This window comes from Eumetopias jubatus, unplaced genomic scaffold, assembly GCF_037043125.1.
Source record: "Eumetopias jubatus isolate StellerSeaLion01/CBP00866 unplaced genomic scaffold, mEumJub1_p1.0 scaffold_4, whole genome shotgun sequence".
In the NCBI taxonomy this organism is placed as follows: domain Eukaryota; kingdom Metazoa; phylum Chordata; class Mammalia; order Carnivora; family Otariidae; genus Eumetopias; species Eumetopias jubatus.
The window spans coordinates 14,508,468-14,533,030 of NW_028274810.1; the positions used below are offsets into that span (position 1 = coordinate 14,508,468).

A 24,563-nucleotide genomic window follows, 5' to 3' on the forward strand; every position below is an offset into this window, starting at 1 on the left:
ATGATGCAGAGGGCAGGGAAGGCCCGACCTTACACTAAAGCCCTGGACGGAGGTTGGGGATGGATTATTGTATTTCATTTCTTCCTGGTAAGAATTTACTTTCCCCTTTTCTACTGCCCAAAAGAGGGCTCCTCTGGAGAAAGGCTCGGAGCAAAGCCAGGAACTGCCAATAGTTCCCAAAGTCAGTGGCCCACCCTGAACTCAGAAGTTGAAAATGTCCTCCTTGAGTGAAAGACAAAGTGTTTCCCGACAGTCCCCTCCTCGCTGCCATCCCAAAACCTACAGAATGTTCCAGCCACCAGCAGCAGCTCCACCCTGGCTGCATGGCAATTAGGATGCATAGATAATCATACATTTAAGCACCCCAGAAGTAGCAGTGGGAGGTGCTAAAAAGTGCTGTTGGGTGGGTTCCCAGCTCAGTCCAGCATACACATGGCAGCAACCTCCCTCTCTCCTAGGGGATGGGGACATTTTCTCTCTGTCCTGCCTACTGTCCACTTCCCAACCCATCCTCACAACCGTAACTTATGCTAGAATTAGGCCCAGTGTGAATTTCTGATATGTCTGGAAAGGGAGAGAAGTATGTGGATTCTGAAACTGGAGACTGATTTTTCTCCTTCATCTGTAAGCAACTGGACTGGGCACTCCATTTCCTAATTAACTTTTCCCTCGTCCTCCCAGAGGCTCTTAAGGTGGTTGTGAGACAGTGGTGAACTGAAATGTCAGCATGGCCATTCTAGAATACTGGTGAGTCCCATCCCAGCTGTGCCCCAAACAAGCCTGTAACAGTGGCACCGGCTCCCACATTCCGCATAAGTGTTCCCAGATCAGTTAACTTTGAGTCGGACTCATGAAGACACCCTATCCCTCCTGTCTTCCTCCCCTGCTCCGCCCTACAGTAAGAAGCTCACAAAGACAGGACTGCGAGTATTGGTGACTACTAATAATCCTGCAGTCCACAATGTGATACAAGAGCTCCATAAACAGGACAATGGGAAAACATCATACCTCCTCCTCCCTAGTGACAGAGGACGGGAAAGTAGCGTCCCAGGTCCTCAGGCAGGATTTATGTAATACAAATCTCCTAACCGGAGGACTATTTGTTAAACATTAGCTTCCTGACCAAAGAAGGTATACTCACTTTTTTTTCTCCCAGAAATGTTACTAATAAGGAAGCTAAGGATGTCCTAAGTCTGAAAGCCCTCCCCAAATCACAGGCTTTGCAGAACTAGCATCACTGGTGAGGGTCTCCAGATCTCCCACCTTTCTCCCCCGTAACGAGCCTTACTTTTTTGACATTCTCCTCTGGGGAGAGAAGTTATTTGCCAACATAGTTGCTGGTAAGAAAGACGCCTAATAACCAGATTATTAAACAATGTTCAGTGTTCCACTTTTCTGGGTTCAACAGTGCTGATGAAAGCACAAAAGAATATACTGAGTCCTCAAGTGTTAATAATTAACTCCAGCTAAGTGACTGCAGTGGTATGTGGATACTTATAGGACTATGGTTTTCTGTCTGCATGAGTTACAAGTATATTTTTCTACAATAGATGAGTTTCTAAAAAGATGAGTGAAAAATCCTGGAGCATGTGGCTAGTGCAACTGAGAAACTACATTATGGGGGGGGGCGCTGAAACACTGTAATTTAGTGAAACAACTAAACAAAACAAGGTGCTGGAGTGTGCAATATATTCATACAAACACCCTCAGGGGCACATTCAAGTCAGGTGTGAACTCCGTACCCCTTTCCCTAGTCCTGACCTCACACCCTGGGACCTCCGTGTCCCTCCATATACAACCATGCACACTTAATTTGAAAGATTACTTAAAAATAAAATCTTCAAAAAGAGTAAAAGTTTATTTTTTTAAAAAAAGATTTTATTTATTTGACAGAAAGAGAGAGCATAAGCAGGGGAGAGGGAGAAGCAGGCTATGGGGCTTGATCCCAGGGGCTCAATGCCAGGACCCTGGGATCATGACCTGAGCCAAAGGCAGACACTTAACTGACTGAGCCACCCAGGCGTCTCAAAAGAGTAAGTTTTTTAAAAAGGACTCATTCTAACTTACCACACTTTGTAACTATATATTTGCATGAGTTTTGTGTTTTTTTTTTCTTCCTGTATTCAGTCTCTCACTGGACTGAGTGTCCCATGATGGCGGGTACCATGTCTCACCACCATTTGCTCACCATTGTAAGACCAGCCCCTCATAGTAAACAGCCTGGCACATCGTAGGCACTCAATAAATACCTGTTGGTGGATGGGTAGGATGGATGGAGGGATGGATGAACTGACTGATGGACACACTTATGAATATAAAGCAAGTGATTATGATGAGATTGGAGATGGGTAGGGGCCTGTTTAAAACACTGGTTCTTATCCTGAGGCTGAGGAGCTAATGAAAAAAAGCAAGCAAGGGAAAGGATGGGATCAGATGTGTATTTCAGGAAAATAGCTCTGCCTGCAGGGTGGATGATGATTGGCAGGGGATAGGCCTGGAAGCATGGAGATCCACTGGATGGGTGTTGTGATCATCCAGGTGAGCAAAAAAGGCCCTAAATTAAAGAAATAGCAGTGAGGATGGAGAAAATACAGGTCCGTGCAATAGGGAGGAGACAGACCTATAAAATTTAGACAGGAACAGAGTATCAGGATGAAAGGGAGTCAAGGAGTCCTGGGTTGTTGGCTTGGGCAACTTGGAGGATAATGCATCACTCACTGAGTTGGAGGACACAAGAAGGGAAGAACATCTGAAGATGCTTGGATGGCTTAATCCTGGGCAGGGACCGTGGGTCCTGTGATGTAAGCAGTAATGTGTTCAGCAGCCCACGCACAGGTGGAACACGGGATCTCGTACTGAAATCTGTGCGTCATCGGCATACACTGGTTGGCTGGAACCAACAGGCTGGATGGGGAAAATCGCCAGGGAGGGGGGAAGAGAACAACTCAGCAGAAGCCTGGGGAAAACTGATGTTAGGGGTCGGGTGGCAAGTAGCCCACGGAGGAAACTAAGAAGCAGTGGGAGATGCGGGGATGCAGCATCACAGAAGCAAAGGCAGAAATGTCCAGGAGTTAAGGGCAATGAACAGATGCTCCCTTGAGGTGAAATGCCACAGAACTGATGACGGGGTTTGTTCAGCAACAAGGAAGCTTCTGGTAGCTTTGCTGAGCATCCCTACAGTCAATGGTGGGATGTGAGGAAGCAGAGATAACCTAACAGACTGTTCTCTAGTTTGTGTAGTCCAGGAAGGAAGAGCTGGGATGATAAGAGAGACCCCGAGTAGAAAGAAGTTGTTGTTAAACAACAATTACCCCATCATTTCTGACTAAGCCTGATGCTATCAAAAGGGGCCCCTTTGGCTGATCCAGCCCCCTTTCCCAAGACAATATTCTAATGAGTGACCTGGTGAGGGAGCTCTTACTGTGTATGAGTGTTTGTGTGTGTGTGTGTGTGTGTGTCTGGGGTGCTCTTAAAGATACTTTATACTTAGGGGTGCCTGGGTGGCTCAGTTGTTAAGCATCTGCCTTTGGCTCAGGTCATAATCCCAGGGTCCTGGGATTGAGCCCCGTATTGGGCTCCCTGCTCTGCGAGAAGCCTGCTTCTCCCTCTTCCACTCACCCTGCTTGTGTTTCTTCTCTTGCTGTCTCTGTCAAATAAATAAATAAAATCTTAAAAAAAAAAAGTTGTCTTTAAAAAAAAATACTTTATACTTAAAGATATTTAAGAAAATAAGGGGGCTGGGTCAGCCACAGGAGAACTTCTAGGGGCTTTTATTTTGGGGTGAGCCCATTTACAATGTCTGAGGTGGACTCTGGAACAGGACTGAAACCCACCTACCTTAGTCGAAAGCCAGGATGAAGTAATGAAGTAGCAGAATGTAGATGTACCTAGTCTGCTTGGATAACTAAGGGAAAATTCAGATCTTGGGAAAAAGAGTTTTGATATCGGAGTCAAAACAGAAACAAAGTTGGAAGGTTACAAGTTAAGGGAGGGAGGCAGAGCTGATGCAAACGCTGTGTCCTTGGCTTTCTTGACACACAGTGGAAAGCACAGACCCACTTATCACAGACAAGTCCTACCCACTCACTGCTGCTATGCCCAGACATCAAGGACAGACCAGAGAGGAAAGGTCCTAAACGGGGGAGGGGGGGTGGGGAAGGACACAAGAAAGGAGAGGTCAGTCAGCACTATCTAGACACCAGCATGGAACCATGTTCACAAAAAAAAGGGAATGAAATTTTACAGGATGATGATGCCTCATTGTGGTGTCCCTTGCTCATGAGAGGCTGCAATCACCACTCTGCATTCCGAACTGAGAAAAACAAGTGGGGGCCGCCTGTGGTTTGCTATGCTCTCTAGCTTCATTTCCTGATAGAAGCAACTCTGAGGAACAGGAGGATTATAAATTGCCTGAACAAGGGCCTGATAAAATGTCTTTTTCACTTGTGAATGTAGAGCCCAGGTGTCCGTGGCATTGTTCACTCTGAATAAGGACAATTTTGTTGCTACTATCAAATCAAAATGGGAAAAGTACATTAAGGGACCCCCTTCTCGCCACGCCCAACGTTTGCAACCTCGGAGCACCACTGGTTCTTAGCCCCTTACTCCAGACAAGAAATACTACTAGTTTGAAACAAGAGTCAAATGAAGGGGATTGAGGAGGAAGCTGTTGGTTACGGAGCACGCGGGGGCGGAGGGAAAGGGAGGCCTAAGGGGCAGCAGGTCTCCGACGTGCGTGAGCAAGTGGATGGTCCCAACGACCAGAGAAATGAAAAGACTAGGTGAGGGGCAAGGGAAAGAAGGGTCTAATTTCGGATGGGTTGACCTGAGTTAGATACGGTGGTCACACAAACGAGTCCGAAGCTCTTGAGAAAGCAGAATGGTTACGCAAGGTAACAAAATCAGTTAACAGTTTGAGTCTTAAGTGCTATCCTTTACCTGAACTTTCTCAATCTTCAGTTCTATGAGTGTAACATTTCCATTATCTTCACTTTACAAAAAAGAAAGCTTAACTTCTGTGAAGTGTTTGCCCAAAGTCACACCTCATAGGATGTGGAGCCAGGATTCAGGCCAAGGCAGGCTGACCGCAGAACAGCACTTGTAACCATGACATTATGAATACGTGGGTGGTAACTTAAACCTCAAGTGAATGATTGTCTACAGACCAGTTATCGAGTGAGATGAGTGAACGACAGGGGGTAATACTTACCAGGCAGACAGAGAAAGTGGAATTGGTGAAAGGGAGCCCCAGGTCTGTGGCTGGTCAGTGAAGGGTGGCCAGGTTGAAAGCAGAGAAAGTGGCCTTGGAAAGCTAAGGCCACCGAAAAAAAGAAAGGGGAAGCTTGAAAGCACCTGGAGACAGAGAGTGCACGTGGCTCCCGTGCTAAGTGCCTACAGACCCTGGCCCGGTGGCCTCCCTTCAGGTTCCCCCTGCTGACCCCTGCTCTTCACTGCCCCCAGGGTAATGGGAATTCTAGGAAACAAATGTTAATAGGCCACAGAAAGAAACGTGACCTCAAAAGGGATATTCCTCCTAGTGGAAGGGAGAACGGTGGTGCTGGCAAGGAGGGTTAGTTGGGACAAAAGAAACGGATGGGGCATATAACCAACCATAAGCTGACCCTCCAGCCTGTTTACCCTTGCTGTTCTGGCATAAATTAATAGTGTTCCTTTCCGCCCTCAAGTATTTCCATTTGGACGATATATGGCCTCCCTATTCATATATCAAGTGAGGAAGGGCACTCAGTTTAAAAGCAAAGTTAAAGCAAAGCTAATCTATGAACCGATGGGAACAATTCATCTTTTGGACCAACGTGCTTCTCTCACAAGAGTTAAATGCAATTAGCTGTCTTTAAGGGATGCGATTCCAACAGAACAGTACAGTGACTGGTCTGGAGTCAGTCTATCTGGGTTCAGATCTCACCTCTGGCACCCCCATCTTGAGCGACTTTTAATCTCTCTGAACCTCACTTTCCCAAAAAAAAAAAAAAAAAAAATTGATTCCATAGCCTTGGAATGAGGATTAAAGGAGATGCTTTTGTGTCAAGTACCTAGACACTCCAAGAGGATGGCTGCCCCACAAAATACAAAATGTATAACATGGAACCAACAAACTGGTAAATAGCGGTGACCTGGGGCCAGGGGGGTAGGGTCATAAGAACGAGCGGCTGTAACCTTCTCTGTAATGGCTCACTCACCACCCGACTTGGACTCTTTGGTCTGCTTTGATTTAGGTAAACATGTTTGTGATGGGGATGATCAAGACGTTTGCAATTTTCTTTGTGGTTTTCCAAGAAGAACTTGGAAGCACCTCAGAGCAAACTGGTTGGATTGGATCCATCATGTCATCACTTCGTTTTTCTGCAGGTATAAAGCTGGCAATAAGCTTGCTGTCCAAGGAAAAGCACCACAAAGGGCAATCCCGAGAAGATTCATCTGTCAGTCATTTAAGACTGAAGCGTTGCTAAAACTCAGATTCATTAATAGGTAAAGCTTAGAAAAGTTAGACTTGAAGTGTTTAGCCTCTACTTGATTTGACAAAATCAGAAGAAATAGGGTTCAAAAAGAGCTTAAGAATCCAACTATTTAAGTCCATGATTCAATTTCTCACGCTTTGTTTCTTTCACAGTGCCTGAACACAGGTTCAGTGAGCCAGTCTCTCTGGGAAATCAGACCACAGGGTTCTTAAGCCCAACATCTAAGCATATTCAAAACAACACAGAGAACCAATTCCTCTTCCTTTGCTTCTGTTTGGGGCTAAAACATGATAGGGTAGATTAATGATCGAAACTTGTTCTAGTCAATCTCATTTTGTGTGTGTGTTTTTTTTAAAAGATTTTATTTATTTATCTGACACAGACAGAGAGCGAGAGCAGGAACAAAAGCAGGGGGAGTGGGAGAGGGAGAAGCAGGCTTCCCGCGGAGCAGAGAGCCCGATGCGGGGCTCGATCCCAGGACGCTGGGATCATGACCTGAGCCGAAGGCAGGCGCTTAACGACTGAGCCACCCAGGCGCCCCTCTGGGTTTTTTTTTTTTTTTAAGGTTTTACTTATTTAAGTAATCTGTACACCAACGTGGAGCTCGAACTCATGACCCTGAGATCGAGTCACATGTTCTTCTGACTGAGCCAGCCAGGCGCCCCTTGTTTTGTGGTTTTATCAAACCTGCTTATTTACAATCCTCTTTAAAACAAACAACTCTTTTTCCAAAAAGCACAATAGTGTGGGCCTGGGAATATTATGAAACCCAATACAGACACCTTTCTAAAGGATATACAATACTCCAAAGTCAAGTCCTCTTGTTTTCCTTCAGTTGCTCATTTAAATTGCACATCAGAAGATAAGAAATGCCAGAGCGTATTTACCTGTACTTGCCTTTCTTCCTTTTTCTGAGGTCCCCTGGTTGCCATTACTTGTGACATAATTGGAGAGAAGGCTGCCTCCATTCTTGGGGTTTTCCTTGTTACTGGTGGATATCTGATCAGCAGCTGGGCTACTAACATTCCCTTTCTTTGTGTGACTATGGGACTTTTACCTGGTGAGTTCACGGTAAAAATAAGACTGTAAAAGATGGAACTAGCAACCTTCCCTTTTACTGTCTTGTCCATGGGCCCAAAAGGCCTACTTAAATTATCTCAGTTCCAGGAGAGTATCTCATCTGGTACCAAGTCACTTCATGTGATTCCAAGCTACTGTTTTTCTTTTTAGGTTTGGGTTCTGCTTTCTTGTACCAAACAGCTGCTGTGGTAACTACCAAATACTTCAATAAACGATTAGCTCTTTCTACAGCCATTGCCCGTTCTGGGATGGGACTGACGTTTCTGATAGCACCTTTAACAAAAGTCCTGATAGATCTATATGACTGGAAAGGTAAGTCATTCTGTGTCTGAACCATCAACTCCACAAGGTATGTTCAGCTCTTTCCCTCTAATGAGTGTAAGTGAAGACTTTTTGAGCCAAGGAAGAGATAAGCAGGATTTCTAAAGTAGAGTAAACCTGTGCCTCCCCTTCCTTGGAGAACACACAGCAGAAGACATGTTGAACTACTTGCAGGCTTCGCCACAGACCACCCAAGCAACTCAGACTTCACATGGTTCAGGTCTGAGGGGATGGAGGCCATTCTGTGAAGCTGGCAAAACACCTTGCAGGGAAAGTGATACTCCTGAGGACACACGGATTCCCTCCTCCTCTTCTACCACTAAAGCACTCACTTTTCAAATACTCTCTTAAGAAAAAATTCCACATTAAAAAATACCTTATCCATCTGACTAAAATAGACCGAGAAAAAGAAGGGCGTAAACAGAGCATTATGTTCCTTAATCTTTTATATACCATCATCTATAAATTTTTCACAAACAAATGAAAACCATTCACTCCACAATTTTCTTTGTGCCTGACCTAAAACATTCGGATTAAAATAATCTTAAATTACTGGGAAAATATACATATATGTACATGTACATATATAGGAATATATACAAACCTATTTCTACCTACAGAGCCTTTCTGTTGACGCCTTCCTTTCCCAAGTGAAAAACTACCAGTGGTTTCATGGTAAACAGAACCAGCTGGCAAATCTGTAAGACAGGACAGCAGAATCTACAGCCAATTCCATCTCTGAAAGCACCACACACAACCCACAGCTTTGGTCAGACCACGCTGAAACCAAGCAACTACTCAGCTTCCAAGGCAAGACTGGCGTCTGTCTTCTTTCAAGGAAATTAAAAATGGCATGAGATGAAAGGCTGGCCCCTCTCCTAAGGCAGTTTGCAAATGACTCTCATCATCTAACTCTAGAATTCTGTATTTTCTATCCTTAAATCTATATCCCCACTTCAGGATATCTTAAATCCCTATTTAAAACACACCGTAATTTTCTAACATTTCAAATATCCACCCCCCCATGCTCCCCCCCCCAAAATTTTTTTTCCTCTCGCACAAATAACATTCTCTCCTTCCACGTCATCTCCTGGTGCAGCTTTCTGGTTTTCTATTTTCAAAGGATGCCCTGTTTTCACAAGGATCCAGTGGTGTGTAGGGCTAAAAATGAAGTCAGCAGATTTAGACACTTCAGTTAAATTTAGGGGACAAAGTAGTGTTTTCAGGAATCACTGCATTGTGACTGAATATATTTGTGGTGGGGCCCCTTCTGAGCCTAAGAACACAGAGTATTGTGAAATGAGAGGGGTCATTTTTAACCTAACTTCTCACTTTCTCTCCCCCATTTAGGTGCCCTTATACTACTTGCAGGGATCACACTGAATTTGGTGCCTACTAGTATGCTCCTAAGACCCATCCATATCAAAAGTGAGAACAATTCTGATATTAAAAGTAAAGGCAGCGGCTTATCTGCAAGTAATCCAGGGGCAGTGGATGAGACAGAAACGTCATCCTGCAATGAGACACAAGAAGCCACCATCAGGGACAGTGCTATGCAAAAGGCCGGACAACCTGGTACAAGTTTAACAGTCTCACAAAACAGAGAGTTCAACAACGAGCCTAACAGGGACAGTTATGAGAAAGAGGCTATTTCACAGAGCTGTAAACAAAAACTCTGTGACCCCTCCCTTTTAAAAAATCCTTTCTTCTACATATTTACCTGGTCTTTTCTCCTCAGTCAGTTGGCATATTTCATCCCTACTTTTCACCTGGTGGCCAGAGCCAGAACACTGGGGATTGACACCCTGGATGCCTCCTTCCTCGTTTCTGTAGCTGGTAAGAAAGCATACTTCAAACTCAAAAGGAAAGACAAATTTTACAAAAATTTATTCGATTTTATAAAAAACTAAAGAAAAACAATTTTTTAAAAAAAGGAGTTATGGGAGGGCCAGGAAAAAGGAAGTCTTTTGAGGCTGGTGGGAGCACCAGGCATGTCCCTTCACAGACCTCTGTCACTGCATCTCGCACACAGGAGCTCTATACCAGACAGCGGCCCCTAAGCAAGTCTTGTTCATTTTCATGTCAGTGTCTGTCTGACACAGTACACATTATTTATTGCATAAATACTTGATTTTAAAAAGTTGGCAACAGCCACCTCCAGGAAGCAGGAAAATCATAGGCAGATATCGGTTCTAGAGCTTAGACTTCCTGGGTTCATGTTTTGTTCTGTATTTCCTAGCTGTAGGACCTTGGGCAAGTTACTCATGTTCTCTGTGCCTCAATTTCCTCATCTGTAATACAGGGATAATAGCACCTATCCTCAAAAGGTTATCAGGATTAAATGAGCAACGCATGTAGAGTTTAGGATAGTGCCTGGCCCATCATAAGCATTCAGTAATGTTCTATTAGTATGGGTAGCTAAGTATTTTTCCCCTTGCACTCATAGTAAGACAGATAAATATGCCTGTTAAGGTCAAGCACTAATGGACTGGGCATCATTTTTTTTTAAAATTAGAATATTAAGTTAAAAATGGAAACTATCGGGCGCCTGGGTGGCTCAGTCGTTGGGCGTCTGCCTTCAGCTCGGGTCATGATCCCAGGGTCCTGGGATCGAGCCCCACATCGGGCTCCCTGCTCAGCGGGAAGCCTGCTTCTCTCTCTCCCATTCCCCCTGCTTGCGTTCCCTCTCTCGCTGTGTCTTTCTCAGTCAAATAAATAAATAAAACCTTTAAAAAAAAAAAAAAATGGAAACTATCATTTTAGTTGAGTATTTATAAAAATGTAAGGAAGCAAAATGCTTAATTCAAAAGAGGTGGATTCTCTCAATGGACAAAATAGCCTAAAAAAATAACATGGAATGGGACTATTCTAAATATGTGGAAATTCTATGTAGCTTGATGTTAACTTTTCTCTCCCTAATTTCTTGAAAAGACTGCTTACACAGTCCTTACAAAACTGACTATACGCCATTCCAACTGCAAAGACACCGCACTTCAGTCAACTAAAGCTTGTGTACACAAGAAAAAGATACACAGCTGAACTGCTTTTTTTATTAAAATGTCCGGTAGTCATCAATTAGATCAGATTAGGCTATGCAATGGGACCAAAGAACATAACAAAAAGTTTCCATATGTATCCTAGGAAGTAACTGTAAAAATAGAAATAGTATGCATTTTCTGCCCCCCTACCCTTTTTTGTGAAGCAATTTAGGAAGAATTTACAGTACAAAGCAACTGTAGCTCATGCTACTCTTGGTGAAAATGTTCTATTATTTAACAGCTACATTAGTTTATAATCGATAAAAAATAAGAATATTCTGTTATCATGAAAGAAAAATATGATTCTCAAATTTTATTCAAGTTTACACCATAGCTCCAATGTTCAAAATGAGCACACATTTCCAGATTTCCTACTTATTTCCCAAAAAAGCAAAACAAAACAACAAACAAAACAGATTTCCTACCTATTTCCAAGCATAATAACCTTTAGAGGAGCACTTAATTACCAAAACCTCATGTACAACCATAAGAAAGAGTCCCAACATCTATTTTTTTTTTCAACGTAAGACTTTATTATTTATAATGTCCAGTCTTCCACCATCTTACTCCCCAGCACACTGCCCAGAGGGTCTACCAGTCTTTTAGAACTCTCACTCCCTCACCTGCAGGACCTCTTTGAGGAAGGCCTCCTGAGCGCTGGGGTCTCTGTAACCAGGGATTCCGTTAGGTGGTACAAGCTTTCCAAACCCAATGAGGAAAAGAAAACCAAAACAAAACACCTGAGGGGTCTTCTACCCAACTCTGGAGGAGTCTTTTTTGACATTGTATTAGATGTATTTGGAGTCGTTAAATAAATGATTGAATCTAATGACAGACAGATGAGACCATTTTTTTGCTCCTATGTCCTCACCTCAGGAAGAAGTCGTATTACTCAGGAAAAGAGGTCTTATGCAGTTACACTTTCCAAAGGGGCTAGGGAAACGGAATTCGGATTTCATAAGGTCTTCTCAATCTTGTTCCAGGTATCACTGAGGCAGTCAGTCAGATAATCTCTGGATGGGTTGCTGATCAAAACTGGATCAAGAAGTATCACTACCACAAGTCTTACCTCATCCTCTGCGGCATCACTAACCTCCTTGCTCCTCTGGCGACCACATTTCCATTACTTATGACCTATACCATCTTCTTTGCCATTTTCTCTGGTGGTTACCTGGCAATGGTACTTCCTGTACTGGTGAGTAGGCATACTCATTAACACTGTTAGACCATTTAGAAAAAAGCACGTATTAATAATAACCTCCCCAAAGAGATTACCTATTTTGTGTTAATTTTTATAATTAAAAAAAATCGTATGCAAGGCCTCCAAAACCCTGTAGCTGTATCCTGTCCAGTTTTCATCTTACCTTTGGGGGAGGAATGGTGAGAGAACATATATGAGACAAAAAAGAAATGAAAGCAAAAAGGGGATCAGCAGGATTTCACTTTGTTTCTCAGTCCCCCAAAAGGTTAGGTTTGTGTTTACTTGTTTCCTTCAGCTCCAGAAATTTCTTTGGCTCCTTCTAAGACACCACCTTGAGGAGTTCCTTGAGAGAAAAAGGGACTTCCTGACCAGCGTGGCTTCTCTCTTAAGACTAGTTCTATGTACTTTAATAGGGACATCGTTCATTTCCTACTTTTACCCCAAATTGACTTAAAGTCCTGGGCCCAAAGGAATGGAAATACACAAATACTTCATGGATTCTTCTGGCCTGATATCAATATTCGCGTAAGGGCTGTAGGATATTATATGCTTATGTAAAAACCAAACTTTCTAAAGCTGAAATCAACCTGGAAAAACTGATTTCTTACAACCAATGGCTGGTATTTAGCCATAGGTGGATTTGAGAATACCACTGTCAGCTCAGAATGTAAATACCATTTCCTAATAGAGAAGAGTCGTGAGGATCAGGGAAGAAAGGTACCCCTGAGTTGTCTCAAAGATTTAAAATAAGAAGCCTCATGTTCCTTACTAATAAAATGAAAACACTGCCTGCCTGGCACAATAACTCTTCCTTGTTTGCCTCAGCGCTTGTAGAATATCAAGGCAAAAGGCCAACCAAATCACCTCAGAAGTCAATCGTTCATAGTATTTATCTCCTGGTAGGCAAAGGTCTCTACAGAGTTTCACCTTCAATATGGCTAACACTGGATTCTAATTCCTACAGGTTGATCTGTCTGGGAATTCTAGAGTACACGGGTTCTTGGGACTTGCCGGTTTCTTTGCTGGGATGGCTGTCCTTTCTGGACCACCTATAGCAGGTAACAGCTTAGCTATATTTTGAGCAAACTTCAATAGCTAAAAGAAAATGCTGATCCTTTATGAATGGTAACATGCAATGACAGTATCAGGTTAAAAGCCTGATGAGATCTCTGCTGTTCCTATGCTCACTTTGACATCCCATCACCAACCCAGGAGAATCTGAGGATTCACTCAACAGATAGTAAGAGGTTAATTAAGCAGCTTCTTAGAGTATCTTGGGAGTCTCAGAGCAGGGGACTGTGTGTATATCTACTTGCCTAGGGAGACAATCCAGAGTTTTAGAAGATTCTCAAAGACTGATGATGCCTTAAACAAACCAACCACTAGCATCTTTTATCTGAGCAGGAGTCATTACAGAGCTTGAAGGCTGCCTGACCCCTCTGCTCTTCAGATGTGCTACTACACAGCTTGTCCAGGCTTCCCAGCATCTCTGATTTTCCAAGAGGGATGATGGAGGCCCTTCATACTCTATCTGGTCCGAAGGTGGAAGGATACTTGGCCTACAGGCCAGAATCTCTGTGGAGAGGATGTGTGGGGCCCGCCACTGGTGAATATTAAATACAAGCACAGGAAAAATTGGGGGAGTTCTGATATTTAAGCTAGCTTTAAGACTAAAGCATTGTTTTGCATGCAGGTTTAACTTAAATGGACATTCCGTGCTTGCTGAACATTTAATCCCAAGACTCTCAAAAGACTACTCACACAGAAATATTTCGAGGGAACAGACTTAAACTTTAGTATTTTACACACTACAGGTTCTCAATGTTTAAATGTCTAAATTACTACAGCATTTCCAATCATCCACAAAAATGTATTCAGCCTAAAACTTCCTTTTACTTCCTTCAGTCCTGAAGTGAAACAGAAAAAATTACAATCTTGCCTATCTTTGTTTAAAAACTAAGTACTAGTTAGGTTTGCACCTAAATATAAGACCTAGAAAAGGCAAACAGCAAAAGGGAAAGTATAAAATTCATAACAAAAATTATTATTGGATGGAAAAAAACACACCATTATCTGAGGTTCAATTTAGGTGTATCACTTCTAAAGGAAAAGTTTATACAAATATACAACCAACTCCTACTTGTGTTTATGAGCCCACCTCTGCCCATGTGGTCTAGCTCAGCCTACACCTCACACCTGGAAAGCAGGCTCAAATTTTAAAGTCAGGCCCAGACTGTGACGTAGGGGCTGGTAACAGGAGACTAACACCAGATGTGCTTAGCAGAGCAGCTCTACGGCTGGTGCCCAGGTCCGCGAGCTAGAAAAAACAGGACTCAAATATAGCTTGCCGATGCATTTTCTCAATCTTGACCCTTCTTCAATGGCCATCCCCGTGATGCCTTGAAACTTTCCAAGCCTATTAGGCCCAAAATATAGGGAGGTAACAAATACCAGGGCACAGGGTATCTTATTCAAAAGATAAAAACGTGTAACATGTTTAGAGATTTCAAGTTTTGTATGTTTTTATATATATCTTAAAATGTTTATTATTTTAAAAATTATTTCAGAGAGAGAGAGAGACAGAGCGCACATGTGCACGAGTGGGGGCAGGAGGGGCAGAGGGAGAGGGAGAAGCAGGCTCCCCGCTGAGTGTGGAGCACTAAGCGGGGCTCAAACCCAGGACCCTGGGATCATGACCAGAGCTGAAGGCAGACCCTTAAACAGACTGAGCCATCCAGGCGCCCCTACATCTTAAAATGTTTAAAGAGTTCAGTACATGAGAAGACAAGGCAAGTTTTGTGAGGACTATTACTCTAAAGGGAAGAACTACAGATGGGTGTGTGGGTATTGAATCAATTTGTTGGGTCATGATCTTTTAAATTTTTTTAATGAAAAAGAACAGATGAGGGGTGCCTGGGTAGCTCAGTCGGCTGAGTGTCCAACTCTTGGTTTCAGCTCAGGTCGTGATCTCAGGGTCCTGGGATCAAGCCCCGTGTCAGGCTCCGTGCTCAGCATGGAGTCTGCTTAAGTTTCTTTTTCCCTCTGTCCCTCCCCGCTGTGCTCGATCTCTCTCTCTCTCAAAAATAAATAAATAAATCTTATTAGGAAAAGAAAAATAGACTACAACAGAACAGATTATAAACACTGTGCATCGCTTTATTTTAAATGTTTAGTTCATACATACACACACACACACACCTATGTCACATAAAATATATGTGATGTAAAACACACTTCTTATGGTCAGTGAGTCAAAAAAATTTTCAAGCCTTTTATTACCCAACATCCACAATACCCTAGCACTATATGTGAGGATAAGGAGAGCTCATGAAAGAATTTTTACCTACCAATTCTGAGAATATTATCTAGGCAATCATTATTTTATAAATTCTACAAAATAGTCAAAGGAAGTGATAAGGCTGTTGCTGATAGCCTATATATAGATTTTTAGTCTAGGAGTTGCTCACGGTATCTTAAACAAGATTAAAATAATACAAAATTCAGTTAAATTTCCTTCTCTATACCTTGATCTCTCATTGACTGCAACGCTGTGCTAAGCATCTTGTTAAAGGGAGAAACTTCAGTAAAGTCCTTACTCATGTAAGCCATTCCTCTGTGAAACAACAAAGAGAATTTTACAAAGGCCATTAGACTTGTTCCTAACTTTTGACTCCAGCAGCAAGGACCAAAGAAACATCAAAGATGTTGATTTACAGATTCACTCAGCTCTCAACAGGTATGGGCAGTCACTTTATCATCTTCAGTTTTAACTAAATCAAAAGGCTTACTGGTTATAAAGTATTACATTCTCAACCAAACTTAAGATTTTCCGAATGTAGGAGATGCTCATTTTGTACTTACCTAGATCTGTTATTATCAAATCGCAGAAGTTGAAATTCCTACAAAACATTACAGGCATTTTAAAATTAGGAATCTAGCAAACAGTAAAATTTTTCACAATAACCCTCAGTTAACACTAAAAAGTGTAACATCAATTACATTAACAGTATTTTTCTCCTTCCTGTATAGAAATGAAAAAGAAAAACAAGTTAGTCCTATATACAGCATGTTTTTTTAAAGACTTTCTTTATTTGACAGAGAGAGACACAGCGAGAGGGAACACAAGCAGGGGAGAGGGAGAAGCAGGCTTCCCGCCGAGCAGGGAGCCCGATGTGGGGCTCAATCCCAGGACCCTGGGACCGTAACAGGAGCCAAAGGTAGACACTTAACGATTCAGCCACCCAGGCGCTCCCCTATACAGCATATTTTAATAATTCAAGGAAAGAAAAAAAAAAAAAGGCGTAAGAAACCCAAAGGAATCATACGACTGAGTTTTTAAAAAATATTTTTCTTTTAAAAATTATAAATAGAGGGGTGCCTGGGTGGCTCAGTCATTAGGTGTCTGCCTTCGGCTCGGGTCATGGTCCCAGGGTCCTGGGATCGAGCCCCACATCGGGCTCCCTGCTCAGCGGGGAGCCTGCTTCTCCCTCTCCCACTCCCCCCCTGCTTGTGTTCCCTCTCTCACTGTGTCTCTCTCTGTCAAAAAGATAAATAAAATCTTAAAAAAAAAAAAAAGTCAATAGAGCACATGGGCAAGAAAATTATTTATACACCTTCATTAACTCTGAATATGATAAGAAACATAGTAGCAACAAAATGTATCAGATCTCGAATGAAAATGACAGGGACTGAAATGGAAAAAAGTGAAAAATTATTCCCCATACACACAGAGCTTCTTCCACCCCACAGCCCCTGCTATTCCTTTCTAACACTCCATGACAAATTCAGTGTTAGTTAATAACAGGATCTGCTTTAGATTTGGACAGTTTTTTAGGATTGTTCTAGGTTTCCTGACCTAGGGTGGTCAACAGACCTAAGTGCAGGCCAAATGTCACTGCTCATCCAAACCCAAGTGCTATTTTTTGCTGGTGGATGGCATCCAGAGCTACAAATTGGCCCAGATGGAAGCCTTAGAAGGTTGTAGAAAAATAAAAAGTACTGATATTTTAAAATCTTATATTTCTATTTAATCTCTGTTAACAAAAATGAACCTGCAAAAAGCAATATAAATACAAAATTCATGTCTTAAGCAAACAAAGCATATAATCATACTCACCAACATATAAGTAGGAATGTGAAATTTCTAATCTTGTATCCAAGGCATTTGATATGTGAGCCCAAAAATGCTAAAGGCTCAGTTTCACTTAAAAATAAAACCACCAAGGTTTTATCAGCTGCCTATAAAATAAAACTGAATATGCAGTTCCCCTCTTTTCCACATACCCTACCCATTGCCAACTGATGAATGCCTATATTATGTGAATACATATATTTTATACATATTTAAACCAATTACAAATATAATCTGAAAACTCCCTTAAACCACCCTCAATAATTATTTGATAACTCGGAATTCATTCAATAATTATCAAGCAACTTATTAGCATAGCACTCACCCAGCTGCTATGGGGAACACAGAAAAGACAAGTTATTCTCTTATATTCTCTTATAGTTCTTCCATAGCACCTTGGGTCATGGCACAGCACTGTCATACACTGCCAGAAATTAATACCAAGGACAATAGTCTAGAACCTGTAAATTTAGAATTATTAGAATGTACATTCTTTCTCTACTTCATTAATTGAAAATTTGGTTAAGTCACTATAACTTGGTTATTGTGAAAACTGGTTAACTCTGTTTTACCTTTATTTTTTTTAGTTTAATTTAAATTCAATTAATTAACATATAGTATATTATTAGTTTCAGAGATAGAGTTCAGTGATTTATCACCCAATGCTCATTACATCACATGCCCTTCTTAATGCCCATCACCCCTTTACCCCACCCCCCATCACCCCTTCCCCTCCAGCAACTCTCAGTTTGCTCCCTATGGTTAAGAGTCTCTTATGGTTTGTCTCCTTCTCTGCTTTCATCTTATTTTATTTTTCCCTCCCTTCTTCCCCTATGCTCCACTGTTTTATTTCTTAAATCCCACATATGAGTGAAATCATATAACTGTCTTTCTCTGACTGACTTATTTCGCTAAGCATAATACCCTCTAGCTCCATCTACGCGGTCACAAATGATAAGATTTCATTTTTTTGATGGCTAAGTAATATTCTGTTATACACACACACACACACACACACACATTCTGCTTTACCTTTAAATGAAGACATCCTGAGCTGTGGTATAGTAAAAATGACCTTAAAAAATACTGAAGCTTCACTCAATCAAGTAGTTATTTCACAAAAGTGGTTTTTTTCAACAAACTCAAGGAAAGCCATTTCTAACAGTGAACAACTATAAGCTACTTCTACTCCAGAGTAAGTTAAATAGTTCCTAAAGGAGAAGTACGTCTCTCTCTTGCTATTATTTGTCAACTTCACACCTCATCAGAAATACCATGGAAGGAAACTGGTAATTTTACACTAACTCTTCATCTGTGTTTTACAAGAGCAGACAATGGCTAAAATGGAAATTCATCCATCTAAGCTTGTATCTGTCCCATTAATCCAGATAAAGTCATCTCCTCATGAAATGGTCACTCCCTCTCTCTATTCTATCCTCATTTCAGATACAACATGAAACAAATACTCCACCTGTTCCTCACTCCATCTTTTAGCAACCATGCCCTCTACAGTTTTATCATCTTGGCCAATCGGCTGAAAACTTCTCTATGACCTGAAATTTTATTTGGAAAACAAATCAAACAACTCAACCTTTTGATTTGCTATAAATCCACTTTGGAGGCTGGGGTAGGTAGAGATAACTAAGAAGGCAGAGTAGAGTTCTCTGTCCTCTAAATCCTGAGGAATATATTATACCCTAAAGAATCAAAGGAAAATAATGCAGATCATTAATTACTCCGTGATTATTTTCCCCATAAACAATAAAGCCCCCAAGAATTGTAATTTATTCAGTATTCCTAAGATTGATGAATCCCTATAAAAACATCAAAAATAAAATCCAAATAGCTCTCGACTGTGGTTAAAAAGAGGGCAGGGGTGGAATAGTCTTTTCTTCACAAAGCCAAAAAAAAAATCAAGCTTCAAAATCCTAATACACAGCACAATACTTTTTTTTTTTTTAAGATTTTATTTATTTTTTGACAGAGAGAGAGACAGTGAGAGAGGGAACACAAGCAGGGGGAGTGGGAGAGGGAGAAGCACGCTTCCCCGCTGAGCAGGGAGCCCAATGCGGGGCTTGATCCCAGGGCCCTGGGATGACCTGAGCCAAAGGCAGATGCTTAATGACTGAGTCACCCAGGCACCCCCCAGAGCACAATCCTTTTAATGAAACTCATAGCATAAAGCAAATACTTAAAGCACTCATGGTAAATCTTACTTACATAGTGACTTGAGAGAGCACCTGTCTTAAAAGGCAGTGAGGCTTGGGGCGCCTGGGTGGCTCAGTCGTTTGAGCAGCTGACTCCTGGTTTTGGCTCGGGTAGTGGTCTCGGGATGGTGGGATCGAGCTCCACATGGGGTTCTGCGCTCAGAATCTGCTTGTCCCTCTCCCTGCTCCTCCCCCTGCTCTCTAATAAATTTTTTAAAAAACCTAAGAAAAAAAAGGCAATGAAGTTTAAATTTGCTAAACCATGTTTCCCAAGATTTTTCCCACCATAGCACATATAAAAAAAGTTTATAGAGCACACCAGAAGTAAAATGAAAAGGCTGCTAATAGCCAGCCGGTGGTTCCAGTGACTCCAGGGATGACAAAAGATCATTGTCTCTGCATACCTTGGAAGTCTGCCCAACAGCTGGAAGTTCTGGTTCAACACCCGCTAGTCACTTACAGAATTTTCAACCACTAATTTGAATTAGCATCAAGGAACTTGGGAATTAAGGGCCTTATGGGTATATTTCAAGTTTTAACAGGATGACCAATAATATACTTACAGTAGTAATCCTAATAAAAAGGATTCCTGGGACACCTGGCTGGCTCAGTTAAGCATCCGACTCTTGATTTCGGCTCAGGTGATTATCTTGGGGTCATGGGATCAAACCCTGCGTCAGGCTTCATATTCAGCATGGAGTCTGCTTGAGTTTCTCTCCCTCTGGCCCTCCCCCTGCTCAAGTGCCCTCTCTCTTAAAATAAATAAATTAATGAAAAAAGAAAAAGGATTCATAACTCAGCTCAACAATCTAGTTCTGAGATATCAGGGGTACTATTTAATTATTTATTAAGGATTTTTATTTATTTATTTGACACAGAGAGAGAGTGAACACGAGCAGGGGGAGCAGCAGGTAGATGGAGAGGGAGAAGCAGGCTCCCCACTGAGCAGGGAGCCCGATGTGGGGCTGGATCCCAGGACCGTGGGATCATCACCTCAGCCGATGGCAGATGCTTAACCAACTGAGCCACCCAGGTGCCCCAGAGGTACTTTTTAGACAGGATGTTACACTCATTTTTAAATATATATGCCTTTGCCCAAAAAATGATGCAGAAGAGTTTAAAAGTGTTGACATCTAAAAAAATTTAGAACCCTACATTAAATATCGAGTTTGACAGACTATAAAAAAAACTCATTTGCAAAACTGTTTATGGAAGCTGAGCCCTACCTTCTTAGTTGTTTTAAATTATCAAAGGAAATATTATTAGACATTCTTGCTTAAAATAAGGGTTATAGCCATAGACACAGGAAAATAATTTGGACTACAATTTTATTGTAAGACTTGATTGGGTCACGCTATGATGAGTTATGCTTAAGGGAAGCCAATGAATCTGCACGATGAACATGCATCTCAGATGAATCTGGGGTAGGTAGTCTGTAAGCACTGAGGAAATGCTTACAGGGCACTTGAGCTTAGGCAGTCTGTACCAGCTGCCAGTGTACTACTCCTCAGACTGTTGGCTACATACAGTAACACTCAGCATGGAGTGGACACTTAGATGGATGCACACGCTTCTGGATTATGGCTTGGTATATTATCTTGTCTTTCTCTGTCATTCACAACGCTTTTGCTATGACCACAAAGGAATACTGTCTTTTGAATGTCAACTTAGCTGTTTACATTTAAAGTCGTTAGAATATGATAGGTTCTCAACTACCAACCATCATTTCTTTTAAAAATATACATGCAGGAGCCTTAAACTGTTTAGGGTTGAAAGTGCATTTGTAAACAGATTTTCCATACTGTTACCAAAAAAGCACAGAGATCTAATAAAATCAGACCAAATATACAGTCTTTTACGGTGGTGGAAAAAGGCTGATTATTCTAACCAAATACAGTAGATGTTTCAATACTAATGAAGCTCTGAATTTAACTTACTTAGTAGCCATGTAAATTTAAAGCTTATGACAGCTAATACTTTCACAAAACAGTCAATAATATGAAATAGCCCTACATCCTACATTTCACTCACATTTGCGAATTTTATAAATATAAAACTAAATACTCAACTACACATGATTAACCTACTGAATGGCAACTGGATCTTAGAAATAGAATTTTTAAAATTTACTAATATCTCAGTTATCAAGTATGAATAAGAGGAACAAATGTTTTATTTAAAAAAAATTTTTTTTAATTTTTATTTACTTGAGAGAGAAGCATGAGCAGGGAGCCCGATGAGGGGCTTGATCCCAGGACCTAGAGATCATGACCTGAGCTGGAGGCAGATGCCCAAGTGACTGAGCCACCTACATGCCCCAAGAGAAACAGATTTAAAACTAATTATTTCATTAAATGTTGTATGGAAATACATGGAGAGTTCTAAAATATGCTAGATAATTACCTGCCCTGGCAAGAAAATATATTAAATATATTTTAATCTTTCAGAAACATTTTGACTTTAAAATGTGTATGTGATGGGGCGCCTGGGTGGCTCAGAAGGTTAAATGTATGCCTTCGGCTCAGGTCATGATCTCAGGGTCCTGGGATTGAGCCCCGCATCGGGCTCCCTGCTTGGCAGAGAGCCTGCTTCTCCCTCTCCCTCTACTGTTCCCCCTGCTTGTGCTCTGTCAAATAAATACATAAAATCTTAAAAAAAAAAATGTGTATGTGAAATCAAAGGCTTATTACCAGTTTTCTAGGATTTATAGAGATCACCACCACCCATTTCCACTATTTTTACCTACACCCTCCTGAGCTTTTGGCAGCACAATCTACTTCCTTATCTAAGAATTACTAGTCTTTTCCAGAGCATTACTTCTAATATCTCTATCTTACAATTCAATACATCTCCTGTACTGGTGGGACTAAAGCAAGAATGACAAGGGACAGGAAAGGGTGCTGGTGCTTTCTATACTTCCTCCTTTCTAGAAATTTGAGACTGTCACCTACCTACCTCTTTGATATCTAAAGGGCAATCACAATCAACATAATACAAAGACTTGTCCTGGTCAGTTTCTCTCCACTTTTTTGCTTAACTCCAAGAAACATTTGAGGTCATTGATCCAACAAGGAGTTAACAGGTAAAAAGCAAGTTAAAGTCAGCTGAATTTAAGAGGCTATATTCATTCATTCCATCAAGAACAGGAAACATAAAGCTAATGAAGCAAACAAAAAAACTGAATGTCTATATCAGAACCAAATAAAAAAAAACAAAGGACAGGAGATAAAGACATACACAATCAGACCAAAAAGAGAAGAGGGTATATGCTACCCATTCATTCAGTGAGAAATCATGTTCCAAAATATAAATGAAAAGATACAACATAAGCTCCATGAGGGCAAATATTTCCATCTGTTTCATCACAGATATACCCCCAGTACCTAGAAGTGTGTTGGCAGATAGGACCAAAACTTCTTTGAATAAACGATCAGAAGAACAGCTTTAACTTTTTAAGGTATTTTAGGATTAAAAACCAATTTGCATCTACAAACATAATATGCATATAATACTTTAGAAAAGAGGTTCTTAGAGTGTGGTCAGTGGATGCCTGGAAGTCCTAAGACCTTTTTACAAAGCCTCAGAGGTCAAAACTATCACAATAATACTAAGACGTTATTTGCCATTTCACAAGGCTGACTTGTACAACTACGTTTAAGCCAATTCCTTGCACAAATATTCTTTGCCACCATACACTCACAGGTTTTTAAGAAAAGTGTTTCATTTAAAAAGTTCTGGTATGTGCCAGTAGCCAAATGATTCTGTGGACCCACTCATTCTTGCTTTAAAAGTTTAAAATTTTTTTAAAATTTTAAAATTTTTTAAAACTTTAAAATTTTCATTTCAGGGGGACTTATAGTCATCATTTAACCCATCTAAGTAGTCACTTTTTTTTTTCTTAAAGATTTCATGTATTCATTTGTCCAAGAGAGAGGGAGAGGGAGAGAACATAAGCAGGGAGAGTGGCAGGCAGAGGGAGAAGCAGGCTCCCTGCTGAACAAGGAGCCCCACGTGGGACTTGATCCCAGGACCCTGGGATCATGACCTGAGCCGAAGGCAGACACAACCGACTGAGCCACCCAGGCGTCCCAAGTAGTCACTTCCTTTTCACATGCTCTCATAGCCTCCTGAACCTTCCCTTCATAGCCCTTATGACATATGTTAAGTCATGCAGTTAATACCCAACTCCCCATGAAACTGCACAGTCTGTGAGGGCAGGGAGCACATCTGTTTTGGCTCATTACCATTCTCTCCTCCAACAACTAGCACACTGTTGGGAACGTAGTAAGTACCGAAACTGTTCAGTGAGGGGAAAAAAGATAATCAATACTCTTTTTTCTTTGGAAAATAGTAGTAATTCACAATTATTTTCTTTGTAAGAACAGTGGCTTTCTAATAAGATTCATCGTAAAATCAGGGGCACTGATTATACGTCCCTAATTTTCCCCAATTTCCACTGTAAGACTGCAGATGAGTTCTGAGTCTATGATGACTTTTTCCCCCCACAGGGTCAAGTCCTTAACTCAGGTGCAACAGATTTAACTTCATCAATAGAAAATAAGGCAAGCAGCTAGACTAACTTCCTAATGGGTCACAATACATACTAGTAAGTACAGGAGGCTCCTCCCCTCGATGCAGTTGATGGCTGAGAATTACTACCTGAAAGGTCTGCTTCACTAACACAGACCACTCCTTCCTTCCAGGCTGGTTATATGATCACACCCGGACATACACCGGCTCCTTCTACTTCTCTGGCATATGCTTTCTCCTCTCTTCAGTTTCCCTGTTCTTTGTACCGCTGGCTGAGAGACGGAAAAACAGAGCCTGACCAGAAAGGAAAAGGACTGCAATCAAGCAAGAGCTTAACAAAACACAATCTAAACTAAGAAGTCACTGGAAACAAAAGCTTGGAAGAAACCAGTTTCCTCATTTGTAAAATGAGAAGGCAAACCAGATAATTTTTAAGGTTCTTTTTTGCTTTTGCGTTCTGAGGAATGTCTAATTAATAGTGAGAGAAGAGTAATAGCCACTTAAACTAAGCCATTTGTTAGTATTTAATCAGAGGCTAAAATCTTCTTCAGTCAAAACAACTACCTTAAGTATTAAGTA

The 24,563-nt window shown here is 41.3% G+C and overlaps 1 protein-coding gene across 1 annotated transcript; it reads left to right on the forward strand.

The window, feature by feature from the left end:
- Positions 1-24,282, forward strand: SLC16A4 (solute carrier family 16 member 4). The gene is made up of 8 exons (XM_028101971.2): positions 1-87; positions 6,234-6,366; positions 7,393-7,536; positions 7,707-7,868; positions 9,228-9,713; positions 11,899-12,110; positions 13,081-13,174; positions 24,158-24,282. Exons 1-8 carry the CDS (start codon positions 1-3, stop codon positions 24,280-24,282), a joined length of 1,443 nt encoding a protein of 480 aa, XP_027957772.1.
- Positions 24,283-24,563: the final 281 nt, after the last annotated feature.

Excerpts from the sequence above, each read along its gene's own strand:
- SLC16A4 (XM_028101971.2), top strand. The coding sequence starts at position 1 with ATGATGCAGAGGGCAGGGAAGGCCCGACCTTACACTAAAGCCCTGGAC. Across the intron at positions 7,537-7,706 it reads GACTATGGGACTTTTACCTG|GTTTGGGTTCTGCTTTCTTG; the intron begins GTGAGTTCACGG and ends TTTTCTTTTTAG. Across the intron at positions 7,869-9,227 it reads AGATCTATATGACTGGAAAG|GTGCCCTTATACTACTTGCA; the intron begins GTAAGTCATTCT and ends TCCCCCATTTAG.